This window comes from Poecilia reticulata, chromosome 14 (genome assembly GCF_904066995.2).
Source record: "Poecilia reticulata chromosome 14, P_reticulata-male-v2, whole genome shotgun sequence".
Classification (NCBI taxonomy): domain Eukaryota; kingdom Metazoa; phylum Chordata; class Actinopteri; order Cyprinodontiformes; family Poeciliidae; genus Poecilia; species Poecilia reticulata.
In genome coordinates, this window is record NC_088843.1 from 28,360,793 (window position 1) to 28,386,354 (window position 25,562).

At 37.9% G+C, this 25,562-nt stretch overlaps 1 protein-coding gene across 2 annotated transcripts; it reads right to left on the reverse strand.

The window, feature by feature from the left end:
• Positions 1-610: 610 nt before the first annotated feature.
• On the reverse strand, positions 611-24,826 carry ska2 (spindle and kinetochore associated complex subunit 2). Of its 2 annotated transcripts, none has more exons than XM_008428640.2 (5): positions 24,754-24,826; positions 15,264-15,356; positions 14,242-14,418; positions 7,486-7,548; positions 611-791 (listed from the first exon to the last, which is right to left on the reverse strand). In XM_008428640.2, exons 1-5 carry the CDS (start codon positions 24,784-24,786, stop codon positions 777-779), a joined length of 381 nt encoding a protein of 126 aa, XP_008426862.1. In that variant the 5' UTR covers positions 24,787-24,826; the 3' UTR covers positions 611-776. The 2 variants fall into 2 exon arrangements, with proteins under 2 accessions (XP_008426862.1, XP_008426861.1); XM_008428639.2 differs by lacking the exon at positions 611-791 and adding an exon at positions 3,898-4,025.
• Between the last annotated feature and the right edge of the window lie 736 nt (positions 24,827-25,562).

Here is a 25,562-nt window from a genome sequence, read left to right on the forward strand (position 1 = left end):
CAGGCAGTATAGATCCTCATTGAGCCGGACACTCAAAGAGCATTTAGTTTTAGCTCGTTAAGGTGACAATCACCTGTATAACCTTTGTTAGTTCTGCTGGTATAAATGACTCAGCGTTGTGGAGAAATGCCCAGGGTCCAGATTAGGTCCTTCGGAAGTTGCGTTCCACTCCAGCTCTCCCACTGCGCTCTCCTTTCTTTCATGTGGGAAATTACAGATTCGCCTGAATTTTTATTTTTTATCACAACCGATAGTGACACATTGTGGCATTATCTAAAATTACACCAGTCAAATGCAATATGATAAACAACTACTCGGGGAAAAGTTAGCCTTCCTGTGTTTACTCTGTAGACTCCAGTACAGAATGGACCATTATGTGTCATCAATCCATCGGTGAAAAAATTGTGACCTCCATGGGTGAAAAATAGAAAAGATGTACATTTATTTTAAGTAATTATGCATTTTTGCAAACTGCAATTTTTTTTAGGTAATAGAAAATTGCAACATATTTAGGCCAACATCTTCAACTAGTCATGGATCCTTTTAAACACTAAGCATGAGAGGAAAGAGGCTTTGGTTAGAATACTGCCATCAATGACAATAAAACAACTACTTTAATTCAACTTTTAATATGCATATAGATCATAAGCCAATATAATTAATAGTTCATGTTGAGGTTACTGCTCTCCGATTCACTCCAGCTGAAACTTTTCACTTCTCCGTGGCTTCCGTTTCACTTGGCAGTGTAGATTCTTGTTTAACTGGATTCCGCGTGACTAACTTCTCTTAAGCTGGAAATAAAAAAACAGGAAAGTGGGTGAGGCAATTCAGGATATTTATAATTATTTAGATGATTGAAATTTCTGGGCGGCAATGGTGCAGGGGTAAAGTGCTGTTGAGGACGGAGTTCCAGAGCGTTGACCTTTGCTACATGTTTTTCTCCTCTCTCACAACCCACCACTATCAATCAAATAAAGGTCACTAGGGTCAGGGGGGAAAAAAATTATGTTTCAGCATCAAATAGATTTAGGTCTACCGAGTGTAAACTGTACAGATTAAAAATCATTTGAAAAGAACTACATTTATAGGTGTGTGTGTGTGTGTGTGTGTGTGTGTGTGTGTGTGTGTGTGTGTGTGTGTGTGCATGATTGTTTGTCCTGTGTGTCTCTGTGTTGCCCTGAGACAGACTGGCCACCTGTCCAGGGTGACCCCGCCTCTCGCCCGGAACGTTAACTGGTGATGCACCAGCAACCCTCCTGACCCACTGAGGGACAAGGGTGAAAGAAAATGGATGGATGGGTGGAGAACTACATTTATCCTTTTCTAATTAGAAATTAAAACATTTATCTACAAAATTACAAAACATGGAAGAAACATATAAAACAATGTGAAGCTTATCAGGGTACATCTATTGCTTACAGGACCCTACAGGCCCCCTACAGATTTCTTTTGTTTTTGCCTTTTCATCCTACACTTAAATGTTTCAGATCAACAAACACATTTTAAGATTAAAAAAATAACACTAGTAAATACAAAATGCAGTTTTCAACCGACTTCATCTAAGAGAGGAAAGCTACCCAACTGTACCTGGCCTGCAGCTTGAAGTAGACTCTACCCTCACTAGGAGTTGGTGGGAACAGCTCACTACTTTTAAACCAGTTATTGTCTATGTATTGCTCAAACATGTGTTGAGTGACAGTGTCCTGTGTAGGCTGTTGTAAACGAATATTTTAGTAATAGAGTAATCTATCGGTTACTCTTATGATTAATCGGGTAATCGGATAAAAAAGAAGATAAAATAAAACATTGGTAACTCTAACATAACAGCAGTATTGCTATCGCATATCAATATCAGTCCAATTTTTCACATTTGAACTTCCCTAACAATAACTTTTCTGTAGTTTAGAAAATTAACTTGTAACAATAATAGCTCACTTTATATGTTAACCTCAAGAAAAGTTATACAAAAATCTGAAATTATATTCAATATAATAATAAAGAGGCAGGTTCACAAATAGCCTATTTGTGAGCAGGTTATTATATGGACTTATTTACATTAATTTAACTTAATTCTTTTGCTTTTGCTGTGACAATTTACTTTTTTATGTTCATTTAATTCAAAACTTACTAATCTTTAACCTAAAGGAACTTTTCACTTTGACTTTACTTAAAACAATTGAGTTCAATGCCAGTTTTGAATCCTATGTCTGACCAACTCAATTTATTATGATCATCCAACTCAATTTGCTAAGTTTTTATAACTTAATTCATAAGGGGGTTTAATGTGACAAATTTAAGTCACTCTTACTCAAATCATTTATTTTCTAATAAACATTTAAAATCTCTGACTTAATTCTACAGAAAGTCAACTCAAACTTTTAAGTAGTTCCAAACTAAATTGTAAGACTCTTTTCACAGTGTCCTCTAAATACACAAATCTTTTCCTGTGGGTAGAGTCGTCATCTTGTGATCGGAAGGTTGTAGGTTCGATTCCAGCTTCCTGCTGCCACATGTCAATGTACCCTGGTCTTGGCCCCAAGTTGCCTACTACAATATTGCCTACATTAAATACATGTGTGAATGTGACTCTAGTGGTCAAAATGACTGGAAAAGCGCTATACAAGTTTATTGACCATTTTTGAAGTAAACTAAATAATTTGAGTAAGACTGACTTAAATCTGTTAACTTAAACATAATTAATAAATGTTAAAAATTAACAAATTGAGTTGGATGATTATAATATATTGAATTGGTTAAACTTAATAAATTCAGTTGGATAAACTTAATTGAATTGCTTTCAATTAAGTTGGTTCAACCATTTTCTTTTTAGAGTGCAGTTTAATAGATGAACTCTCACCTTGCCCAGTCATATATAGCGTTTGTGTTGATGTTAGCGATGGAATTTGACTCCTGCATTTGTCACATACAGAAACATCTACCTGGTAAGAAACGTCAAAATGTTCTTCGCCACCCATTGGTTGCGACCGGGATGATATAAAATTTATTTTCCGGTATTTTCAGTAAAGCTACGCATCTAATGCACAGCCGCCCGCAGTGTTCAGTCTAACCGCTCACCTGTATAAATAATCCCGCTGTTCGCTCTGAACCAGCAGCTCCGGGAGGAAAAGTACTCCAAGCATCGCTCCCGTCATTTTAAGGATGTTTATTGATCCCGCGAAAAACGACAAAAATCTGGGCATTATCATGAATCAGCAAAATCCTCCCAGGCTGAACTTGAAAATTGGACATTATGCTGCTAACACTTAGCTTTCGTCAACAACTCAGGCGGAAGTGAGAGTGCAAATAAAGTCCGGCTGGAACACGGTGCGCTAAATAATCAAACATAATATAACGAAGCTGAGGCAGATCAATTTTCCTCGAGGAATTTTAATAATCGAGGTATTCAAATCACTTGAGGAATCGTTTCCGATGGCTAACCCTGTGTGCTGCAGAGCTTTACTTTACAAAAGTCTTATTGTACACATTTGAAACCATATCAGAATGTCTCATATCAGAAACAACATGATGCGTCAGGGAACTGGTTTGTGTGCATCTGTGTGTCTTCCTTTGATTACTGTCCCTATTTTAGTTGTAATTAATCTATCCTAAGAAATGGACATCTACTGCAGGATTTTTAGATAGCTAGATAGTTAAGAAATTTACTTAAGAAACCTCTCCATCAAGATAATTTAATAAATTACAGACCTATATTTAATTTTGTATTGTGGACTCTAAATATAAATCATCTGATATTTTGAGTGATTTGTTCTTGGTGCACCAAGGATGTTCACTAAACCTATTGAACATCCTGGGCAATATCATAAATTAAACGTAACACTTAAAGTTATATTACGACCCGGCTCGTTGAGCCATAACAAAAACCAAGGAGACACGAACTTCAACAATAAATACGCTCTTTATTGAGCATCAAATCTAAGAATAAAACAAGAAAACAGCAGCAAATAAGCAGGCGGCCCCTGTGGCCGATGGCATTGCCAGAAGCTGGTGGTTTGAGCAGGGGAGTCCTGCAAAAGAAAAGAAAAGAAAAGCAAAGCAAAACCAAACTAAACAAAGTCGGGGTGGGCAGGCAAGTCGGGGAAGCACCAGTCTGGAGAGCGTAGCTGGATGGAGAAGACAACTCAGCTCCAAGCCAGCTTCAACTCCTCCCACCCAGTTCCTTCCCTCTCTTGACGCACTGGAGCAGGCTGCTTATATAGCCAAGATGCGCTGGGCCCTAGCGGATCCTGGTCCCGCCCCTTCCGGCGTGCTTTGGGATAAATCCCAATTAGTAAATGACGGATCCCTCATTTACTAATTGCGTCCTCACTCTACGGAGAGGACGTTCCCCTCCGTAGAGTGGAGGGGAACGTCACACTAAGTTTAGTGAAAAGGATATTGAAAAAAAAAACAAAAGAGAAAAAATTTTAAGAGTTGCAGAGCCAAGGGGCTGACCTGATTTGGGCTGCACAATTATGCGTCATTGTGTTTTAGCTGGTCGTCCTCAAGAAACTTCATTTATACTTTAAGTGATAGTCAGGATTATTCCCAGGTTAAAGCTGCAATACTTGAGGCATATGAATTGGTCCCTGAGGTGCATAGACAGAAGTCAAGGTACTGACAAATAGGTGGCAAAACTTATTTGGAGTTTCCAAGAGATTTGGGAGATTAATTATAATTGGCTTATAATTATAATTATATAATTATAATTCTGCTCAGATCAAAACACTTGATGACCTCTGTAATTTAATGTTCAAGAACAATTTAAGAATTTTGTTTCTGAACCTATTGCAGTGTATATTAATGAACAAAAGGTGAAGACTGCACCAGAAGCTGCAGTGTTGGCTGATGATGTTGTCTTGGGGACATGATGACATCATCATCCCCAAGTCAACACTAAGGGATGGGTGATCCCCTAGTAGGGGACATAGGTGTAAATCCCGGGAGGGTCGGAGAAGTCCGGACCCCCGCCCCTAATCTTGCAAAAGTCTAGAATTGTCCCCCGCAAAAAAATAATTGAAGAAACATTTGCATTTAAATAATATCAATATGAAAAGGCAAAAGAAACAAAGAATAAACTAAATCTGCCATTTATGTCAGAACAAAATAAGAATTCATTTTTAGCTTCCCCCCTACCATTGTTAGAACAATGGTTCAGTCCAACTTGAAGGAGGAGCAACAGCAGCCTGAACCACAGGCTAGTCAGAGCCACTGAAGTGAGGAGCTAACTGTTAGCTGTAGCTCTGCAGCACCAACATAAAACCCTCCAGTAGGTAAATACTTAAAAGACATGCAACATATTTTATTTACTTTCACTGCTCAATAAGAAACACATCAACAATAAAAATCAGACTGTAGTTTGCCATTTCATTATTTTGAGTGAATCATGATAAGCTGCCTCATTAGCAAAACTGCTACATTGCTTTCATAGACTTGAGCTTTTTTGTTAAAGGTAGTAAACATCTCATTCGTATTTAACACTTTAAGTTGATTAGAAGAGTTTGAAACGGGAGGAGGGGCTGAGCAAGTAGCCGACAACTCAAGTGTGTTGGAGCTGAGAACAGAAGAGAGAACAGATAGAAAAAAACTGAAAGCTGCCTTAATTTCTCACCGTCTTCAACCTAGAGCCTTTAAAACCACAAAATAAAATCTCAATATTTTCCTATTTAAACTCTCGTGCTTTAAGTGTTACGTTTAATTTATGATATTGCCCAGATATTAATTTATATCTACTTATTTATTCTCAGTCACCCAGGACATGACAAAACTAAAAAAGGCTTAACAATAAAGCAACTTAAGTTATCATTTAAATAGGCCATAACTTGTATTGGGTGCCATTACAATAAATCAATGTTTATGAGGAATTTTATTAAGAGCAGTTACTCATTAAAGCTTTTTTATTTAGAACCTTAAAATTTTGTAAAGGTGTAGCAGAAGTTAGATCAGCGAGACTGAACAAAACTTATATCTAAGCAACATTTGAGTAAATGGAAAAATATGTAATTATTGTCAGAAAAGGTCATTGGAAGAAAGACTGTGCTGTGCTGAAATCAAGAAACAAAAATGTATCTCAATTTAAACCAGCAGCACTTGCTGCATCATTTTTTTAAATGTTCCACACAAAATCACTTAGGTGATCAAGAAGAACTTGATTTGAGTTCAAGCCATGTCTTATGGGAGGACAAGTGTCTTTAGTAGGGAGTGACATCAATGTGCCAGTTACAATCTTGTGAGATCCAGGTGCATATGATTCATTCATCCTAGCATCAGTTTTACCCTTTTTAGATGATTCCGTATCTGTATCATCTATACCCGTGTTGGGTATGGGTATATCTGTGTTTTGTGTTACAGTGCATAAGTTTGACGAGTTGTTTGAGGGAGAAGTAAAGATGGGTGTTCAACCTGCTCTTCCTCTTGATGGTGTCACAGTGATTTTTGGGAAACAAGATAGCTGGAAGAAAATTCTGGCCTGATCAACCAGAGGGCCCAGTTGTTGTTTCGGTACCTTTGATCAGCAGTGGCCCAGACAAAAATGAAGAATCACACCCTTAAATTTTTCCAAGAATGTGTTGTGACACAGTCAATGAATATATCCAGTGCTATAAATCTTAAAGACTTGGAAAAAGAGACACGGTTGTGCTCTTTTTGCTTGTCCCATGTGTGTATTTCACAGTCTGATCTGCTGCAGGAGCAAAGATTTGACCCTACATTGCAGGACTTGTATCAGTCTGCTTTATCAGATGAAGAGATACAGAACCATGTTGAAAACAAGGTATTGTTAAGAAAGTGGGTGCCATGTGGTGACAGTATTATTGGGGAGCCAGTTAATCAGGTTGTTGTCCCTTTGAAATTGCATGACTTAGATTTGCATCTGAACCACAACAAAATGTTTTGCATTATGTTGATGGGTTTAGGCAGAGACTCTACCACTACACAGATGGCTAAAGGGAAATTATCATCTGCCCAGAAAAAGATGAAGCGCCTGTCAAGCAAAATTCTCTGAGCCATATGCAGTTGTGAAACAACTGTTGGGACAAAATTATCTTATTGCTAGTCCAGAACAGTGGAAGAAACTGCAAGCGATTAATGTTAACCACTTAAAACCATATGTTCATGCTCAAACTGTATTGGTGGATGAAGTTCACCCTGTGTGTATTAATAAATCAGTGACATCTGCTGGGGATGAATGGAATGGAGACGGGTTGTTTGCTTACAGATTCAGCAATGTTAACTGGTTGATTCAAGAACTCTGAAGTACTGGAATACTTGCCTGCAACTCTGATATCAGTCCAGTTATTTACCATTTCGGAAAAAAAAACTATTAAAAATCGAGCGTGCTAAATCTAACAATTTTTACACTAGCCAATTATTCTGGGGAATTTATGACGTAACAAGCGCTATTATTTGCATAATAAGTGGTTGCTTAACTTCACATTATGCTCCAAAGTCAACCAGAATCTTGTGTCAAGCTTTTGTTAGAAATCTTACTTCAGCTGTGATTGAATCCAGGAACATGGCTGACTCCTGCTCTGACTCTGCCAGTGATTCAACCTGAGGAATAGAATAATACAACCAAATGTTATGAGTAATAGGTACACAGAATATCTTTGATTGTTATTTTGTTCATTTATTTATTTTAATCATGTTTGAAGTTCACATCCTGCTAAATGTAAAATCTATGATTTTGGTTCTATTAAAGTTACTGTTTCACAAACATTTACTGTTTTTGATCATGAAAGATGAAAATGTTGCTTTTTCAACAACACGAGAGTTATTAGAGTAAGATTAAAATTCAACAAAAGTCTCTGCATGTAGACACCTTTTCATAAAGTTGCAAAAACATGCAAAGAATTGCAAATTACAGAACAATTAAAGTTTCCTCTAAAATATAAAGTTTTCAAGTACAAACTTTCTTGTCAAGTATAAAAAATAAAACAAAAACAATCCTTTTTGTTGCTGTGAATGTGATACAAAATACATCGTCATTCCCACATTGAAAACATACCTTCAAGATGCAGTATGCAACTTTTACAAAAATATGTTTTGTATACATTTGTTGAAAATGTCACTATTTCCTGACAGCGTAGTATGGAACAGCTAATCTGTGAAAAAAATCAAGCTCCTTCACTTAGTGCTACTGTTACCATCTGCAGAAATGCACTTCTCCCAGTAAAAAATAGCCAATCAGAATAAGGAAAATTATGTTTTTTGCATATTTCTTAAAACTATTACTATGTCCTGACAGTATGAGACAAATTATCTGTGAAAATGAAGGTTGTCTACCTTCTGCCAGTGCTATCTAGAGAAATACATTGCTTGGTCAGCAGCAACCAATCAGAGCCAAGAGGAAAGTCAGTGCTGTCAATCAAGCTCATGTACACGCTGCTCACACACTCCCCTTTACTCTCTTCTATGCTACAGCTGGTTCACCACAACGGAGCCCACCATAAATGGGCACCCAATTTTTCAGTTAGCATGGCCACTGATCACGGTGAATAAAAGTGTTTCCATGGAACGGTATGTTGTTTCTCTGCCATTGGCACATTGAGCAGCATGCGCACAAGAATGACTGACAGCTAGGGATGCTCCGATCAGGTGTTTTGCTGCCGATTCCAATTCCGATCACCCATGAGGGCCGATCACCTGGATTAGTTGTTAATTTTTCACTTTTGGTATAAATGCTGCTATGTGGTCTGGCAAAATGGAAAAATTATCTGGCAATAAATTCACCTAAATTAAGACATAAAACATGCAAAGTACTTGCAGGTATACTATAGCAGCTACTTAACAGTAAGGTTCTCAGTATTCTAAATTATACATTAGTCAGCTAAATCTCACAACACTGCCTATATCAATGTCAAGTAAAAGAGGAAAACATTCATTCAAAGTCAAATGCAGGTTGCATCAAAATAAACAAGCTTGATTTACAAATTCAAAACTCCCCGACAGCATGGCTAGCTGTTCTGTACTGGTTCTGACCGAGGTGAGTAATTCTACACAACACAGGGGGGAGGCAGAGGAGATCCATTTTTTCGAAAAGTTTCAATACATATGTAAAAAATTCTTTGAGTTACATGCTGCAGCTTTAAGCAACTGTTCAGTGTCTGTAAAATATCACTACCAGTAATGCACAGCAGCTACTGGTAGAGCAGAGAGCAGCGAGAGCAGAACCAGCGACTGACACCACTAGCTCATTGACTTAAATTATTTTTTGGGTCATTTGTTTAGCTTTCTGACCGTCACGCTCATCTGGGTGAGTGTTGGTAGTTGTGCGCTGCTTTACCTGCATCTGAGCGCCCCGGATGTCTTTTTTTTTCTGCATTGAACCTCAATGTAGCCAAACTCAGTCAAGTGTTTGTTTTTTAAATGTCACATTAGATTTGTTGTGTTTATGCATTTTGACGTGCTTCACCCCGAGGTAATTTTCTGCCGCAACACACAGACTTTCTGCTTCACTCTCACAGCGTTATAGTTCCTCACCACATCGCTTAGGATTTGCTGCTGAGCACATGCTCAGTGTGAAGGAAAGAGGAGATAACCTGCACACGCAGGCTGCAAACTGAGATACAGGTGACCGGCAACAAGTTGTTTGCCGATCACCTCTAATCAGTTGTTTCTGACCGAGCGGTGTATTTGTCAAAACAGAACTGGGAGCACTGGGAGAAGGCAGAGGAACTACATTTTTTCACAAATTATCTGTCTCATATAATGCTGTTAAGTTACATACTGTCGCTTTAATCATTTATTTAAGATACAATTTATTTTCAAAAATACTTGATTGCACTTAAATACTACACCACAAATTAAGAAACTTGCAAAATATTTTGTCTGCAGTTGCTCAGAGTGAAAATGGCAAAATTGGAGTTTTAGATATTTGTTCTATGAACATTAACCTGAACATTCTCAGTTCAAATTCAATTCATATTTTAAAATGTTATTTATCAAAAGGTGGAATTGAATGTGACTCATTATGGTTCTTTAGAGTTTTTGTACAATCTGATGGCTGTAGGCAGGAAGGGTCTCCTGTAGCAGTCTCCATAAAAGCAAAATTGAAGAAGCTTCTGACTGAAGACGCTGTTTTTCTATGATAGTCTCATTGATGCTCCGGACTGTCAATAATTTTCTTGATTTTCATGTAAAATCCCTCTCTGATAGTTCCATGTGTTCATAATAGAGCATTTCACTCTCAGACAGCAAGCTTACTTGTGGTTCCTAGATTTTCTAAAAGTATAATGGCAGACAGATCCTGTGAGCCACCAGGCTCCTCTCCTGTGGAACCAGCACCCAATTTTAGTCAGTGAGGCAGACACCTGGTAATCTCTTAAGACCAGACTTAAAACTTTCATTTTGATAAAGCTTATAATTAAAACCTTTACCTAAAAGGTTTTAGTTAACTTGACTCCCTACTCCCCCAGTCAAGGGGGGAGTAGAGAGAGGAAAAGTGCTTCATTTAATTTCCCTTTGGGATTATTACATTTTTTGGTGAATTTGAATCCTATGTGTGGGGTCAGGGAGAATTACAGCCATCTCAGTAGTCATGCTGCAATAGGATTAGGCTGCTGGACAAACTCATCACTTCTCCTCAATTTCTTCTTCTACTACTCTATAATTTGAACTATTTGCTGTTATTTCAACTGTTAACTTTATGCTTTCTCTCAATTTTTGTTTCTCTCAATAGAAGCTAGCTACACCTGGTCTGGAATTCTGTTTATGCCTTCCTGGAGGGGAGCATCAGCCGAGACAATCAAATGTTCTTCCTCTACTGCTATTAACTTTTTACTTTTCATTAACAGAGAAAATATTCCTATATCATTCCTTCTGTTTTTTGTGTCTCTGCTCTGTCTTCTCAAAACACCAGTCAGTCCTGGCAGATGGTTGCTTGTACTGGGTTAGATTCTGTTGGAGGCTCAAGGGGAATTTTTTTTTCTCTCCACTGTCACTACATGCATGCTCAATATCAGGGATTGCTGTAAAGTTAATGACACAAAGAAAGCAATTATCTTTATGTGCTTGTCCAAGGAGTTATTGCTCCAATTCAACGATTCGAAGGCAATCTGCAGTTTCCTTTGACAGAAGACTTTTTAAACTAATCTGAATGATAAGCTTAGCTCAATGCACTGTTTGAGAAGTAGAATAAATTGGAATGTATGTGTGATTGAAGTGAACTGTGCTATATAAATAAACTGCATTGAATAGAAATAAGTTTATTATTCAAGTCAGACAGGCAGAAGTTTTTGGGGAAAAAAACCTGTAAAACATCAAAGCAGCGAGATCAAGAGCTTATTGTAATTTACCTATAATTTCTTCTATACATTTCTGGTTGATTTCAAATTCGATTCAAATTCAAAAATACTTTATTAATCCCAAAGGAAAATTAAATATCATTGTAGCTCAATAATTCAGATTCCTCAAAGAGTTATTAAAGATGGTAATGGCTGTTGGCAGGAAAGAATTTGGTCAACTGTGTCATTTTCTACAGATTTCTTTGATTGGGTACAACATCGGTGCTGGTCTTGGTTTTGACGTACAGAAAGGAAGTTAGCAAATTTATTGCAGATCCTGCTAGAGTAGAATTCAGATGCTATAGGTATATGAAGGTTTGTCAATCTCTGAGCAGTGGCAAACAGGGCATAAACATTATTAATGTTCTTGTTAATGATTTTAGAAAAGAGGGATTCTGTTGAATTCTTCAGTTGTAAGTTTTGGAGTGCCAAGTTTCCCTCCTTTAAAAGTTGTCATAGATATTGCCATAACTCTCTAACAGCATACCTTGAAAGACTAAATTAACTTAATAGCCAGGCATAACTGTGTATAAACAGTACATTGCTCAAATTTAATTTACATGCTAGCAGAATTTGTCATATGATAATATTGTTGAAAGCACATTTTATATCTTCCAGGGAAATCCCATGCTCAGTCATATTTATTCAAATATGACTGAGCATATTTGAACAAATATGAAAATAGTTTTTCAAGCTATTTGTTGAAAAACTGTTCACAAACTAATTATGAGGTTATTAAAAATTAACCAAGAAGAACCCGCCAATGAAATCTGGCACTGCTTAATGTCTATTTACAGTCTTTTAGACCAGTAGTTTCCAAAATTCCAAAGTCATGACCAGCCCAAACAAAATTAGCTTCTGACCAGGTACTTGCTTTGCAAAGCCACAGACAATGCTTCAAAATCTGTAAAGAAACATTGACTTTCAGAATGTCTTTTTTCCCACTTTTATTCACTATTCATTAATTTAATACATTTTTTGCCTCATCAGTCTAAGGCAACATTTAGCAAAAAAATGTATATTTCTGATTTTAGTTGGTCATGAGTTTTTAGGGTTTTCTCCACAAAAGCGCTGTTGGAAGGCTCCTTTTGTCTTTTCCTTGTTAGAACCTTTTACATTTTGAGTTTGCTACACTAGGTTGAGGAGCACAGAGAGATGAGTATGGCAAGTAACATTCCAATAAATTATTTTAACCTGTATTTTTTAATAATGTTTGAAAAAAAATATGTTTTTATGATAAAAAAATATAATAAAAATGTTTGATTAAAAAAATCTATTAGATTTATTATTTTTGCGTATTTTTTTCTCCTCATCTGCCCTCCACTTTCTGAGCCCCATTGGTGGCCCTGAGGAGGCTGCAGCCTCCAATTTGAAAATTGCATACTAAGACAAATTGGTTTTTTGCTAGTTTTTCCTCTTGCTCTCGGTGAAGGCGGACGTTTTTTTCCTCTGCTTCTTGCCTGCCCTGCTTGCTCCGTTTTTGGCCGGTATTTTTGGAGCCTTTCTTTGCACATCCTCCAAATCTACAAATTATGGATCTGGTCAACCGATCTTGCAAAGCAATTAATCAAATTTTCTCGATGAGAAGACTGGGCACAGGAAAACCCTCTTGTCCTGTGAGGACACACCCGACGGGATTCACCGTAGATTTATTCATGACAACAGAATTTCTGCTGTTTGGAGCTTGTGGATTCCTGGCTTATTGACAAATTTGTGACGGACTTGGCCCAACTAGCGAACACTCAGACTGTTGGTGTGGACAAAGATGCAAGTTGGATGCGAGTCTTGCTGAGACTCACAGCCCAGCTGAGAACTCCAAAACTCCCTAACGGAATGGAAGCGATCTGGGAGAAGTTGATAGATTCAGCTCAGTGGAACGGCCAAACTAATTTGGATAATTAGGATGTACCAGAGAGACTTTAGGGAAAATTGAAATTTATAATCTACCCAACCTAAGACATTCTGTATGTGAATTGACTTTCCCGTGTTGCCTTGGAAGGGCTGCATATTTCCAATCACCTTCAAGATATCTAAACATAACACTCCTTCCCACCTCAACCCTCCTGTTATCCATGCAGCTGTGCAGCTCAGTGCTCCCAAGGACATGCCTTGATAGCAACATCTTATCAGACTTCTGCCGGGAGGCTGAGCAACGTGGTTTCATGGCCCTGTGACGTAACCACCTTCAATCATGTCTTCGTTTTGCCCTTTGTTTTGTCTGAATGTTGCCATGTGTCCTTTCCTCTTTTTTATTTTATTTTATTAGAAACTGTGGAGTACTCACTCTTAACCCAGAAAAGGAATTAGAACAAACATGGAATCCAGAGACTCTAGTTTATTAGTCACTCTTTAGCTTATATTTTAGAAACTGTAGAGTACTCACTATTTAGATGCAGATACTCCTATTATTGCAACCCAGAAAAGGAAATAGAACAAACTTAGAATCCAAAAAAAATTCTTACAGAACAGGAACACTTAGTTTTTTATTATTACTTAGAAACTGTGGAGTACTGATTACTTTTACAAATTTAGAGCACACTTAGAAAGTCCAGAGAATACTTACTTACACTTATTTAGCAACCCAAAACAGGGATTAGAACTTGGAACCCAGAAAAACTACCTTAGCAACTACTTTTTAGACTCCTATTCTCCAAACCCAGAAAAGGAATTAGACCAGAAGATAATTACTTACACTTATCTACCAACACTGAATATGAGTGTCTAGTTTATTTACTTTGGATCAACATTAGATTATTTTTCTTCTTTTGCTCTTCCCTTTGGTTTGTTATTTTGTTCGTATTTCCTTTTAATTCCTGTAAAGCACTTTGTATTGCCTTGTTGCTGAAAATGTACTGTAATAAATAAAATTACATTTAATTTTAGTTTGAATACACAATGGATCTAATATAAGGGATGACATACAATGATGTTTGAATACTGGGTATTATGCTAGTGTTGTTACCTCCAAATGAGAAGCTTGCTGGCAATGTTTGATCAGCTCCATGGCTGTGCCGAGTCTGTTTCTGATCAACTCCATGGACCCTTTCTGAGCATCTGTGATCTGGCTGACCTGACACCTGAGAAAAGAGTGTTTGGCCTTGATGGACTTCAAATTTTCCAGGATCCCCGTCACATTTTCCTGCACAGAAAATCATTAGCCCAACTTTAATTTTAAAGTGTTAATCTCCACATTACTATATTGCAGTGAGTGACTATTTGAAAGCATTCACTGTTTTCCATCATTCAGATTGTTGTGAAACAGATAATCTGTGAATAGATTTATCTCCTCCACCTCCTCCCTGAGTTACCATTGCCGCCTGATCTCATATCAGCTGTACCAGGCTAGCATAGTCTGAGAATTCACAAGAAGCTATGCTAGCGCTAGTGTAACAGAGAGTAGAGGGGAAAGAGGATGAGCAGTGCCACACAAGATTGTGATTGATAGTGCTAAGATCCTGGTTCCGATAGCCTGTTTAGGTAGCACTGGGAGAAGGCAGAGGAGCTGAATTTTTTTCACAGATTATCTGTCTCTTACCATACTGACACAACATAGTGACTATTTCAACAAATATGTAAAAAAAAAAAAAAAAAAAAAAGGTATTAAAGGTATTAAAGGTATTAAAGGTATTATGAAAGTTATATATTACAGCTGTAACATATTGTAATTACTATGGGCCAATAGCCTAAGGTATAAACCAGACAGAGGGTAGTGCCAGTGGCCTCATGTAATTTTTGAATAGGAGGAAAAATATGATCAGCTGAACCTTTAAATTACCTGCTTCAAATTGTCGTACAATTTGCAGTTTTGTGTACATTACAGAGGATGTTCAAAAATCTCAATTAATACTGTGGTCCATGTTCCTGTTTTCCAACAAATCTGACAATAACTGAGGAAAATGCATTTAGAACCAGCTTAAGCACATGCATATTGTCTTATAAACAACAGAGATACTGGGAGAAAGACAGCTTTCTGTGAGTTATCACCTTAGCAAAGCTTCCTCTCTCTGAAGCATCGTTGATGAAATCCAGCTTCAGCCGCCTTTCAATGTACTCCAGGTCTGCCTCTGACTTCAAGAACTGAAATGACATGAATACAAAAAAAGGTTTTTCTCTCAAAAGATAAAAGGCACCAAAGTGGAGCTGTGGAGTCTTCTTGACAATGACCAATTTATTATTCAAGCATGTACCTTTCAGGGTTTCCCCAAGAAAACTTCCTAAACCCGGTGGTCGGGGCACCGTGGCGGTCCACCAAGGTTTTGTATTAAAAGATGTTAAGTTGGCAGGAAAGGTAAAATATTACTGGGTAATGATGTTACTGGAAGACATTGCTGACAATACTTATACCCATAAATATAATTAAAATAAATATCAATTATTTGGACTTCTGTTAATCCAAATTCAGTTATTCAATAATTAAACTATTATCTAAAAATATGATGTAATGCTGATCACATTTAGAACCGACCCAAGGCATAAATGAACTAAGAGATTTTTGTAAAAGGTCAAAGTACAATCTTCATAGTTATTCTTTTGTTACCATAGCAACAATCTGATCCTCTCAGTTTAATATTTGAGTTTTAGTTGTTCATTAATGCATCTTAGTAAACTACAATTATAATTGATTGCTTGGTCAATTAAACTAGCACCTCTCTCCCAGATTTCACTAAATCCATGGTGAAATGCTGTTAGTGGTGCTGATGTTTGCAGCAAGAAGGGCCCCTAAATCAAATTCTAGCCTCATTCATAGGCGCAAATCCTGAGGGGTTGGGGGGCGGGGGGGTCTGGACCCCCCCAATCTTGGAAAAGTCTAGAATCAACGCTACCTGTGGATCTGAAACAACTCTTCCTCAAATCAGCAGAGAAGTCGTACACCCCGCACCAAGCAGCTCACCCTGGATCGCTCAGGGCGCCAAGCCGAAACGAAAGTCTCACACTGCAGATCCCATGAGACAACTAACGGGGAGAACTCCTCACCTGGACGAATCAGCGTGGGCCGAAACCCACCTTCAACTTCAACACCTGCTCCGAAAAAAAAATGCAAACAAGCAGCTGGAACCAAAACGGCACCATCGACTCCGCTCCCAAGGACAAAGTGACCAGCCCAAGCTTCAAAACATTCCGACTCCGTGGGAATCCCACTGAAAAACAGATTTTCTGCACTTCAGCCTGAGCCTGAGTGAAAACCCACCTTCAAACATCAGCAATGAGGCTAAACCAACACATCCACCTCACAAAGCGCCGAAAGACAAAGTGACCACAAGGAAAACGAAATAAGAGTGCTTATTGTTGGAGATGAGGTAGTAAATGGAGTCAGTCATGTTTGCAATCCCAAGAAAACGAGTTTCTTTTCTTGGTGACACTGTATCTGATTTGACTCATAAATTGCTCTCTCTAAGAGAACAGAAGAGAGAACAGAGAGAAAAAAACTGAAAGCTGCCTTAATTTCTCACCGTCTTCAACCTAGAGCAGTGGTTCTTAACCTTTTTTGAGATATCGAACCCCCACTTTCAAATGCGCATTCACCGAACCCTTCTTATTCCTCCTACCTACCCCCCACCCCCGCCGACACACAAAATACTTTGCGGTATTCTGATTTAGTAATGTAATTATATTAGCTGTGTTACCACCCCCACACCACTAGAGGCAGTAGCAACCCCGAAAAGATGCGACTAAGGAGCAGATTTAGAAGTACACCGAAAGCTACAGAATTTAGTAAAAACGGTGAGTTTTGCTGAAGTAATTAAAGACACAAGTTCAAATCCATGCTGAGAGTGGATCCTTCAATCAGTGCTCCTCCGCAGCACTAATCCTCTGATCCTCTGCAGCAAGTGATGGCAAAGCGGGGCATCATCACGACTTTACACAAGTGTGTCTTTACCTCCGCGGCAGAGGCTCCACCGAACCCCTGAGACCGACTCACCGAACCCCTGGGGTTCGATCGAACTCAGGTTAAGAACCACTGACCTAGAGCCTTTAAAACCACAAAATAAATTCTGAATATTTTTCTATATGAACTCTCGTGCTTTAAGTGTTACGTTTATAGGCCTGTCGCGATAAACGATAAATCAACTAATCGGACAATAAATTAAAACTATCGACCTCATTTTAATTATCGTCTTTATCGTCTCTTCTGGCCTTTTTTCTTTCTTTTGATGACACTGAATGAAAAAAGGCTCAGCTCCGGTCTCTCCACTGATCCCCCCTTCCTCATTTCCTTAGTCTAATGTCCAGCACACACAACACGAGTTGTCAGCCCATTTTCAAAACCTGAGACACATTAGCCGACAGAAATCCTAGGTATAACGGTTCGATCAGGTTAGTTGTGCAGTGTGGTGTCCAGCCACATGGGCACAAAATAATGGCTACAAGTCCAGATAACTAATTTTAAAATCAGGCATTAATCAATGCTTTACTAGAATCTACCTGTGATGCATGTGGCTAGAGTCAGCGCAAAGTCCTGACTGAATGAAAATCATAACTTATGTCACGTTAACGAAGAACAACTGAAAACTTGCTGGGTTTATCAACTGCGGTAGCAATTTGGCTCCAACCCTTCTCCTTGTCATTTCTATATTCTTTGTATAAAATGTTAAATAAACATTAATGTTGTTTCCACATATCATCTCCGATGTTCGCTGAACTTCAGGTTGCGCTGTGTCAGCTGTTTGGGATTCCCCTCGTAATTTCCCCTCAGAAAGCGCGAGAAGAATCCGCGCTTTCTGATTGGCTACCTGTCACATTCAACAGGCTGCGTTAAGCTCCACGTGGAAAACCCGATTTAGATCGAAGCGGCCACGACGATCTACCGTAACACACCACACACTGCAGGATGATCGGTTAGATCGGCCATCGATCTAAGATTGTCATAAGGGGAAAACGGGCAAAAAATGGTGCAGTATAAACTATTGCATTAGGTGGTAGGATGTGCCCGTTTTCTCTATTTAAATATAGTGATTACTGACGGGCAATATAGTATACAGACTTCATAACCTGCACTCTTTTGGTTGAATGCAGTATTTATTTCCACTTTGGCTTTATGTTGTCTAGTTTTTATTCAAGTACATTTTTTGTTAATGGAGACCAAGAATCCCATTTTATTTTTGGTTGTTTTATTTAGTTCATCAGTTCCAGTGTTATGTGTTCTTTTGAAAATAAGGTGTATCTATCAGGAAATCGCATGTATTATTAGTCATTTCCATTAAATCAGTGTCAAAAGGTCTTGAAACAATATTATCATTTATCGCAATAATTTTTTAGACAATTAATCGTCCAGCAAAATTTGTTATCGTGACAGGCCTAATTATGATATTGCCCAGATATTAATTTATATCTACTTATTTATTCTCAGTCACCCAGGACATGACAAAACTAAAAAAGGCTTAAAAATAAGCAACTTAGGTTATCATTTAAATAGGCCATAACTTGTATTGGGTGCCATTACAATAAATCAATGTTTATGAGGAATTTTATTAAGAGCAGTTACTCATTAAAGCTTTTTTATTTAGAACCTTAAAATTTTGTAAAGGTGTAGCAGAAGTTAGTCAGACTGAACAAAACTTATATCTAAGCAACATTTGAATTTTAGTTTTACTTCTCAACAGTTTGTTTACTTAGAAAAACACATTTGATGTGCATTTAGGCCTGTCACAATAACAAATTTTGCTGAGCGATTGTCTAAAAAATTATTGCAATAAACGATAATATTGTTTCAAGACCTTTTTGACACTGATTTAATGGAAATTACATAATACATGCGATTTCCTGCCATAGATTGATGCAGTGTTCTTTTGAAAATAAACTGTAACAGAAACTACATAAGCAAAACAACCAAAAACTCCATTAACAAAAAACGTACTTGAATAAAAACTAAACAACATAAAGCCAAAGTGGAAATAAATACTGCAGTCAACCAAAAGAGTGCAGGTTATGAAGTCTGTATACTATATTGCCCGTCAGTAATCACTTGATTTAAATAGAGAAGATGGGCACAACTGACTACCGAATGCAGTAGTTCATACTACACCATTTTTTTTCCCCCTATTTTCCCCTTACGATAATCTTAGATCGTTGGCCGATCTAAGATTGTTGCTGGTGATTTCGTAACCGATCATCCTGTAGTGTGATTTAGATCGTCGTGACCGCTCCGATCTAAATAAGGGGTTTTCCCCGATTGGAAGCGTTAACCCTGAATGTGACAGGTAGTGGATTCTCCTCCGCTTTCTCCGCGGATTCTGGTAAGTTTTCAGCTGTTCTTTGTTAACGTGACATAAATAAGTTTCTGTCGGCTAATGTGTGGTCTCTCAGATTTTGAAATTATGGGCCGACAATCGGCCAACAACTCGTGTCGAGCGCACACGACATGTCTACATTACACTAAGGAAATGAGGAAGGAAGGATCAGTGGAGAGCACCGGAGTTGAGCCTTCTTTCATTCAGTGTCATCAAGAGAAAGAAAAAAAGGCAGGAAGAGAGATAAAGCCGATTATTAAAATGAGGTCGATAAATCAATTAATCGCATGATAAATTAAACCTATCGTTTGTCGCGACAGGCCTAATAAAGACTTTGTTATTCTGACTTAGTAATGTATTTATATTAGTTGTGCTACCACCCTCATGCCACTAGAGGCGTGGGGGCCGTAGCAGGCCCGAAAAGATGCGACTAAGAAGCAGATTTAGAAGTACACATAAAGCAACGGAAATTGTTAAAAACTGTGAGCTGCGCTAAAGTAAATAAAAGAGAGAAGTTCAAATACATGCTGAGAGAGAAAGTCCTACCTAAAGATGAAGCTATATGACAGATTTCAAAAGAAAATTAAAACGGGAGACCACGGATAATGTAGGAAATAGCGCCCCCTTCACTTTCGGAGTGCAATGATCCCATTTCCAAATAAGGTACGAGACTGACAGCGTGTGACAAAGTGGTTCAGTTTGTCTTCACCACTTGTCCCTTATTCTTATTTCTGATTCACTTACTTTTTATATTTGGTTATAATGATTAATTTAAACATTGCCATTTTGCTTCACTTACTATCCCGGTTTTGTTTGTGTTAGCATTATGTTGCAGTGTTCATCTATGTTTGCTTAGGTTAAAGTTACTACTTCTGGACCATATGTTGAATTTGTTTCAATGTATATTTTTATTTTCCTTTGTACTCACCATAGTTTGTCCTTGTAAATCTGCAGCAGGGCAGGAGTATGGGAGGGGCCGGCCCAGTACTTCCTGCTTAAATGACTGGATGATGTCAGTGATTACCTTGCTAGGTTTTACCAATTAGAGGGTTTTCTTTTGTGTATTGCTTTGTCTGTTTTTTCTTTAAAGTAACTTTTTGAGTTTTCTTATATTATGTAATTTATTTTGCAGACAACATCATTATGTAGGAGTTTATAAATTGGATTCATAATTCTAGTGTTTCTCTGTTTAGATGTTTGACCTGTTCCATTGTGGCTGTGTCCAATCAAGCACAGGTGTGGTGCCAATTGGATATAAAAACAGTGAGCTTTTGGATGCTCAAGAGAGAAAAGTCAGTGAAAAGAATGAAAAGTCATCAGAAGAAACTGAAACCTGTGGCTGGTACTGATTTTCTGTTCACCTTCTGACCCTTGTGCCTAAACTACTTTACACAGTGGTCCGTCCCCGCCCCTTTTTGTTTGCTGCAGTGAGGTCCTTCTCCCCGGGGCTGTTGTTATTGGTTGCCATGGCAAAGTGTTTACGTGTGACGTTAGGCTGACAGACTGGGAAAAATAATACAATCACCCGTTTTTCTATGTTTTCCCCAAGACTAAATTGATTGAATGTGGCAATATTCAGATTAATCATCAAATAGGATGAAATATTTCATAAAGCATATATGAGCCAAAGTTTGTTAAATTTTAAACCATGGCTCCTGAACGACAGTTAAGTAAAATTAAATTATTGGTCAATATAAAAGAGAAATTCGCTTTGTTCTCTCTTGTGTCTTTACAGAACTGACAGAATCCAAACTATTGATTTATATGCGGAGAGAATATATATATTTTACATGTCCAGTCATCAACTGCATCTCAGCTCCACATTTTATGGAGTCCAGTAACATCAATGGTCACTCTACTCACTAATGATGGGTCCGGCAACACCGATGCGTCGGCGCATGTGTCAAGCCTATAGACCAAAACCCGTGTCGGTGCGCGTATTGGTTTCAGCAAGACATGTGACCGATATAGGAACTGTTTTGAAATGACATTAGCGCGCCAAACTGTGTTTATAAGGAAGTTAATCTGTCAATCTGTCAAAAGCATTTGCCAAACGAATTCTTGATCTTTTACAGCGTCAACTATGGAGCAGTTTTAAAGGAAAGGTTTCCACAGTAGTGTGGGACCATTTTGATCTTATATTGGAAAATAAATTTCTTTTCATTTTTGTTGTTTCATCCAGTTCTTGTCAGTTTCTACTTGATCTATCTGAATCCAAATTCAGCTGAAATTGACTCTTAGTTTACTGTCATATTATGTTCTGCAGGTTAAGTGTCGCATATGTTTGACTAAACTGTCTTATTTAAATAAATCCACCTCCTCAATGTTGAGGCATTATGAGGCCAGGCATGAGAATGAAGTCACAGATACACCTGGATAAACAGTCATTCTACAAATTACTCAGTTGCTTTCTATAAATTATTTCATATACAGTGAACCCTCGCTGTAACGCGGTTCACCTTTCACGGTATCGCTGCTTTGCAGATTTTTTTGTGCAGTTTTTTTTTCACAGTGTTCTTCGTCCTGATTGACCATATGATTGATAAAAACAGTCTCCGCGCTTCTTCTCTACCTGAGTGCCAATAATGTTATGATATTTAATACAGATTGGCCATTCAGCAGATGGAAACTGAAACTTTGAATGCCAGCTGGAAAAGAAAAATGTGGCCAAAGGCAGCGCAAAACCTGATCGGAGGCTCGTTTGACGAGATCCGTCGCTCTGCCGTAGATACAGCTGTGAGTCTCGCGGGGCAGGTTGGAGGAGAAGCTTTAATGACATGACTGCGGATCACATTAATGCCCGATTGATGCACACGCACATCTGCTGATCTGAAAACAGGTTTTGTTCTTTGGTTTCAATGTAGAGTATTTATTTATGCTGTGTAATAACTGTAAAAAATAAATGTAACTACTTCACAAATTTTGCCTCACGGGTTATTTTAGAGAACGCAACCACTAAGAAAAACAAGGGTTCTCTATAAATGTAGTGTTTACTTAATTTTTTTCTACAGCAGGAGAAGTTTTGTCAAAAAAGCGTAAAAGGCTAAATTTCAAAATGTTGTAAAAACTTTTTTTTTTTTTTTTTTTAATAATAATAAAAAACAGTCCACAAGCGTCCTCATTAAAACACATTCACTTAAATTTTCACTTTATGGTACATGTTCACATTCTTTGTTGACTATATATCAAATATATTTAAAATGTAACTGAAGATATGACATAATACAATATATAATCAATAAAACACGAAGATTTATTGTATAGACTAGGTCATCAAATCACTACGTTGCCTGTAGAAATTTTTAATGTCCAGCAGGTGTCAGCATTGAGTGACACAGTATCGACACAGAATGGACACAGTTTTGCTATGTGTCGAAACGATACATGACGCCTCATCTACCCATCACTACTACTCACCAAATGCCCCAACCAGACCCAAAAAAGGTTTTTGTGTCTTTAATATTTGCTATATTAAAGCAAATAATATTTGGATCATATTTGCTAGGGCTGCACAGTGGCGCAGTTGGTAGAGCTGTTGCCTTGCAGCAAGAAGGTTCTGGGTTCAATTCCCGGCCTGGGGTCTTTCTGCATGGAGTTTGCATGTTCTCCCTGTGCGTGCGTGGGTTTTCTCCGGGTACTCCGGTTTCCTCCCACAGTCCAAAAACATGACTGTTAGGTTAATTGGCCTCTCCAAATTGTCCCTAGGTGTGAGTGTGTGTGTGCATGGTTGTGTGTCCTGTGTGTCTCTGTGTTGCCCTGCGACAGACTGGCGACCTGTCCAGGGTGAACCCCGCCTCTCGCCCGAAACGTTGGCTGAAGATGGGCACCAGCACCCCTCCCGACCCCACTGAGGGAAAAAGGGTGCAAGAAAATGGATGGATGGATAATATTTGCTATATTAAAGCAAATATACTCAGCAAATACAGAGTCTATACCAGGGGTGGGCAACTCCAGGCCTGGAGGTCCGGTCTCCTGCAACTTTTAGATGCGTCTCTACTTCAACACACCTGAGTCAAATGATGAGGTCGTTAGCAGGACTCTGGAGAACCTGACTACACTGAGGAGGTGATTCAGCTGTGGGATTCAAGTGTGTTGGACCAGGGAGACATCTAAGAGTCGCAGGACACCGGCCCTCGAGGACCAGGACTGCCCACCCCTGGAGAAAAGGAAAAAAGAAAACCTTTTAGATCCGTATTCAGTACAATTATATTTAGACAATAAGTACTATGGATATGTTCAAGTTTATACAGGTGCTTCAAAAAACTCAAATAGCAATAATGGTGTGCCATTTATTGTTCCAGAATTCAGTATCAAAAAATGTATAAGAATCACTGATGGAGTATCAGTTTATACAAGACAGATGATGGGAATCATTTTGGCTTTAGGATGGATTGAGGAAGTTCGTCCACTAAGAAGTATATGTTTTGATTCAAGTTCATCATTATATTCATTAAAAAAATAATCATTCTATTAGTAGACCAGACATTTTATTAGAGATTCAGTTATTAATTTATAGATTTCAGGCAATGGGTTTATTAGTTATTTTCACATGGGCACCATCACATGAAGGAATAAAAGGAAATGAGTTGACAGAAAAATATGCAAAACAAGCTACAAAAAACAGTTATATTGATATATTGGTACCATTCAGTAAAGAAGAAATCAAATCTATTAAACAAAAGGTTAAGGAAAGACAGCAGAAGCAGTGGGAAGAAGATAGAACTGGTAGGTGGTTTATCCCCCACCCAGTCCCTCCTCATCCCCACCAACTTGCAAAGGTTAGGGAGGAGGAGGGTCCTAAACCCCTGGTTATAAGGCTTTGATTCATGTTCTCATCTTCTTTCCTGAATTTAAGTATGACCTTAAAGTTCGTCCTTTATCACTTTCCTTCTAACCATTATGTTTTCATCAACTGAACTACAGTCCCAAGGGTTTTCTTACTGCTTTTAAAACCAGGCTTTCGCCTTACCTCTGCCTCTTCCTACCTACCACAGTCAAGCCACCATAATCATTTACCTGAGTTGTCATCCCGTTTGGTGGGTTTATGCACCACCAAATCCAAAACTATTTAGATCAAAAGGTTCACATTTTCAAAGATTTCCCGCGTTCTGCAACTTCCGCCCCATAAGGTCAAGCTTTTTAATAATAGTTTATCTAAATGAGAAAGAAAGGCTTGTTGAAACCCCGAAAGGAAGTGGAAGCTCAGAAAAGAGTAAAGAAAAGAATGAAACTATTTTACACAGTACCATACTCTCAAGCTTGTCAACAGTCTGCTCCATGCTGCTGCTGCTGCTGCTGCTGCTGCTTCTTCTTCTTCTTCTTCTTCTTCTTGATGGCGGTTGGCAAGCAATTTACTGATGTGCATTACCGCCATCTACTGGAACTGAGTGTGGATGTTCTCCCACAAAAAAATAAATAAATAATAACAACAATATAATAATAAAACGTATATCCTTTCTATCAATTTCGTTTTCTTACGATAATTTATTAAATAATAAAAATATTCAGAAGTAGAAATTTTGTCCAAAATATCTTGTATGTTTAACTGTAATTTATTTTCTTGTAATCGACATACTAATTCCCTCCTCTCAACAGAATATTTAGAACAGAACAACAAAACATGTTTTACTGTCTCTTCTTGAAGACAAAAATCACAATTTCCTGTTGTATGTTCCAGTTCTATCTTCTTCCCACTGCTTCTGCTGTCTTTCCTTAACCTTTTGTTTAATAGATTTGATTTCTTCTTTACTGAATGGTACCAATATATCAATATAACTGTTTTTTGTAGCTTGTTTTGCATATTTTTCTGTCAACTCATTTCCTTTTATTCCTTCATGTGATGGTGCCCATGTGAAAATAACTAATAAACCCATTGCCTGAAATCTATAAATTAATAACTGAATCTCTAATAAAATGTCTGGTCTACTAATAGAATGATTATTTTTTTAATGAATATAATGATGAACTTGAATCAAAACATATACTTCTTAGTGGACGAACTTCCTCAATCCATCCTAAAGCCAAAATGATTCCCATCATCTGTCTTGTATAAACT

What these genes read in the sequence shown, in the direction of transcription:
- ska2 (XM_008428639.2), bottom strand. Translation starts at nt 24,786, where the DNA reads ATGGAGCAGACTGTTGACAAGCTTGAGAGTATG. An exon ending in TTGACAAGCTTGAGAGTATG is followed by an intron (nt 15,357 to 24,753) that starts GTACTGTGTAAA and finishes ATGTCATTTCAG; the next exon opens with TTCTTGAAGTCAGAGGCAGA. An exon ending in TGGATTCAATCACAGCTGAA is followed by an intron (nt 4,026 to 7,485) that starts GTAAGATTTCTA and finishes TTTCTTTTGCAG; the next exon opens with GACTCCCCTGCTCAAACCAC.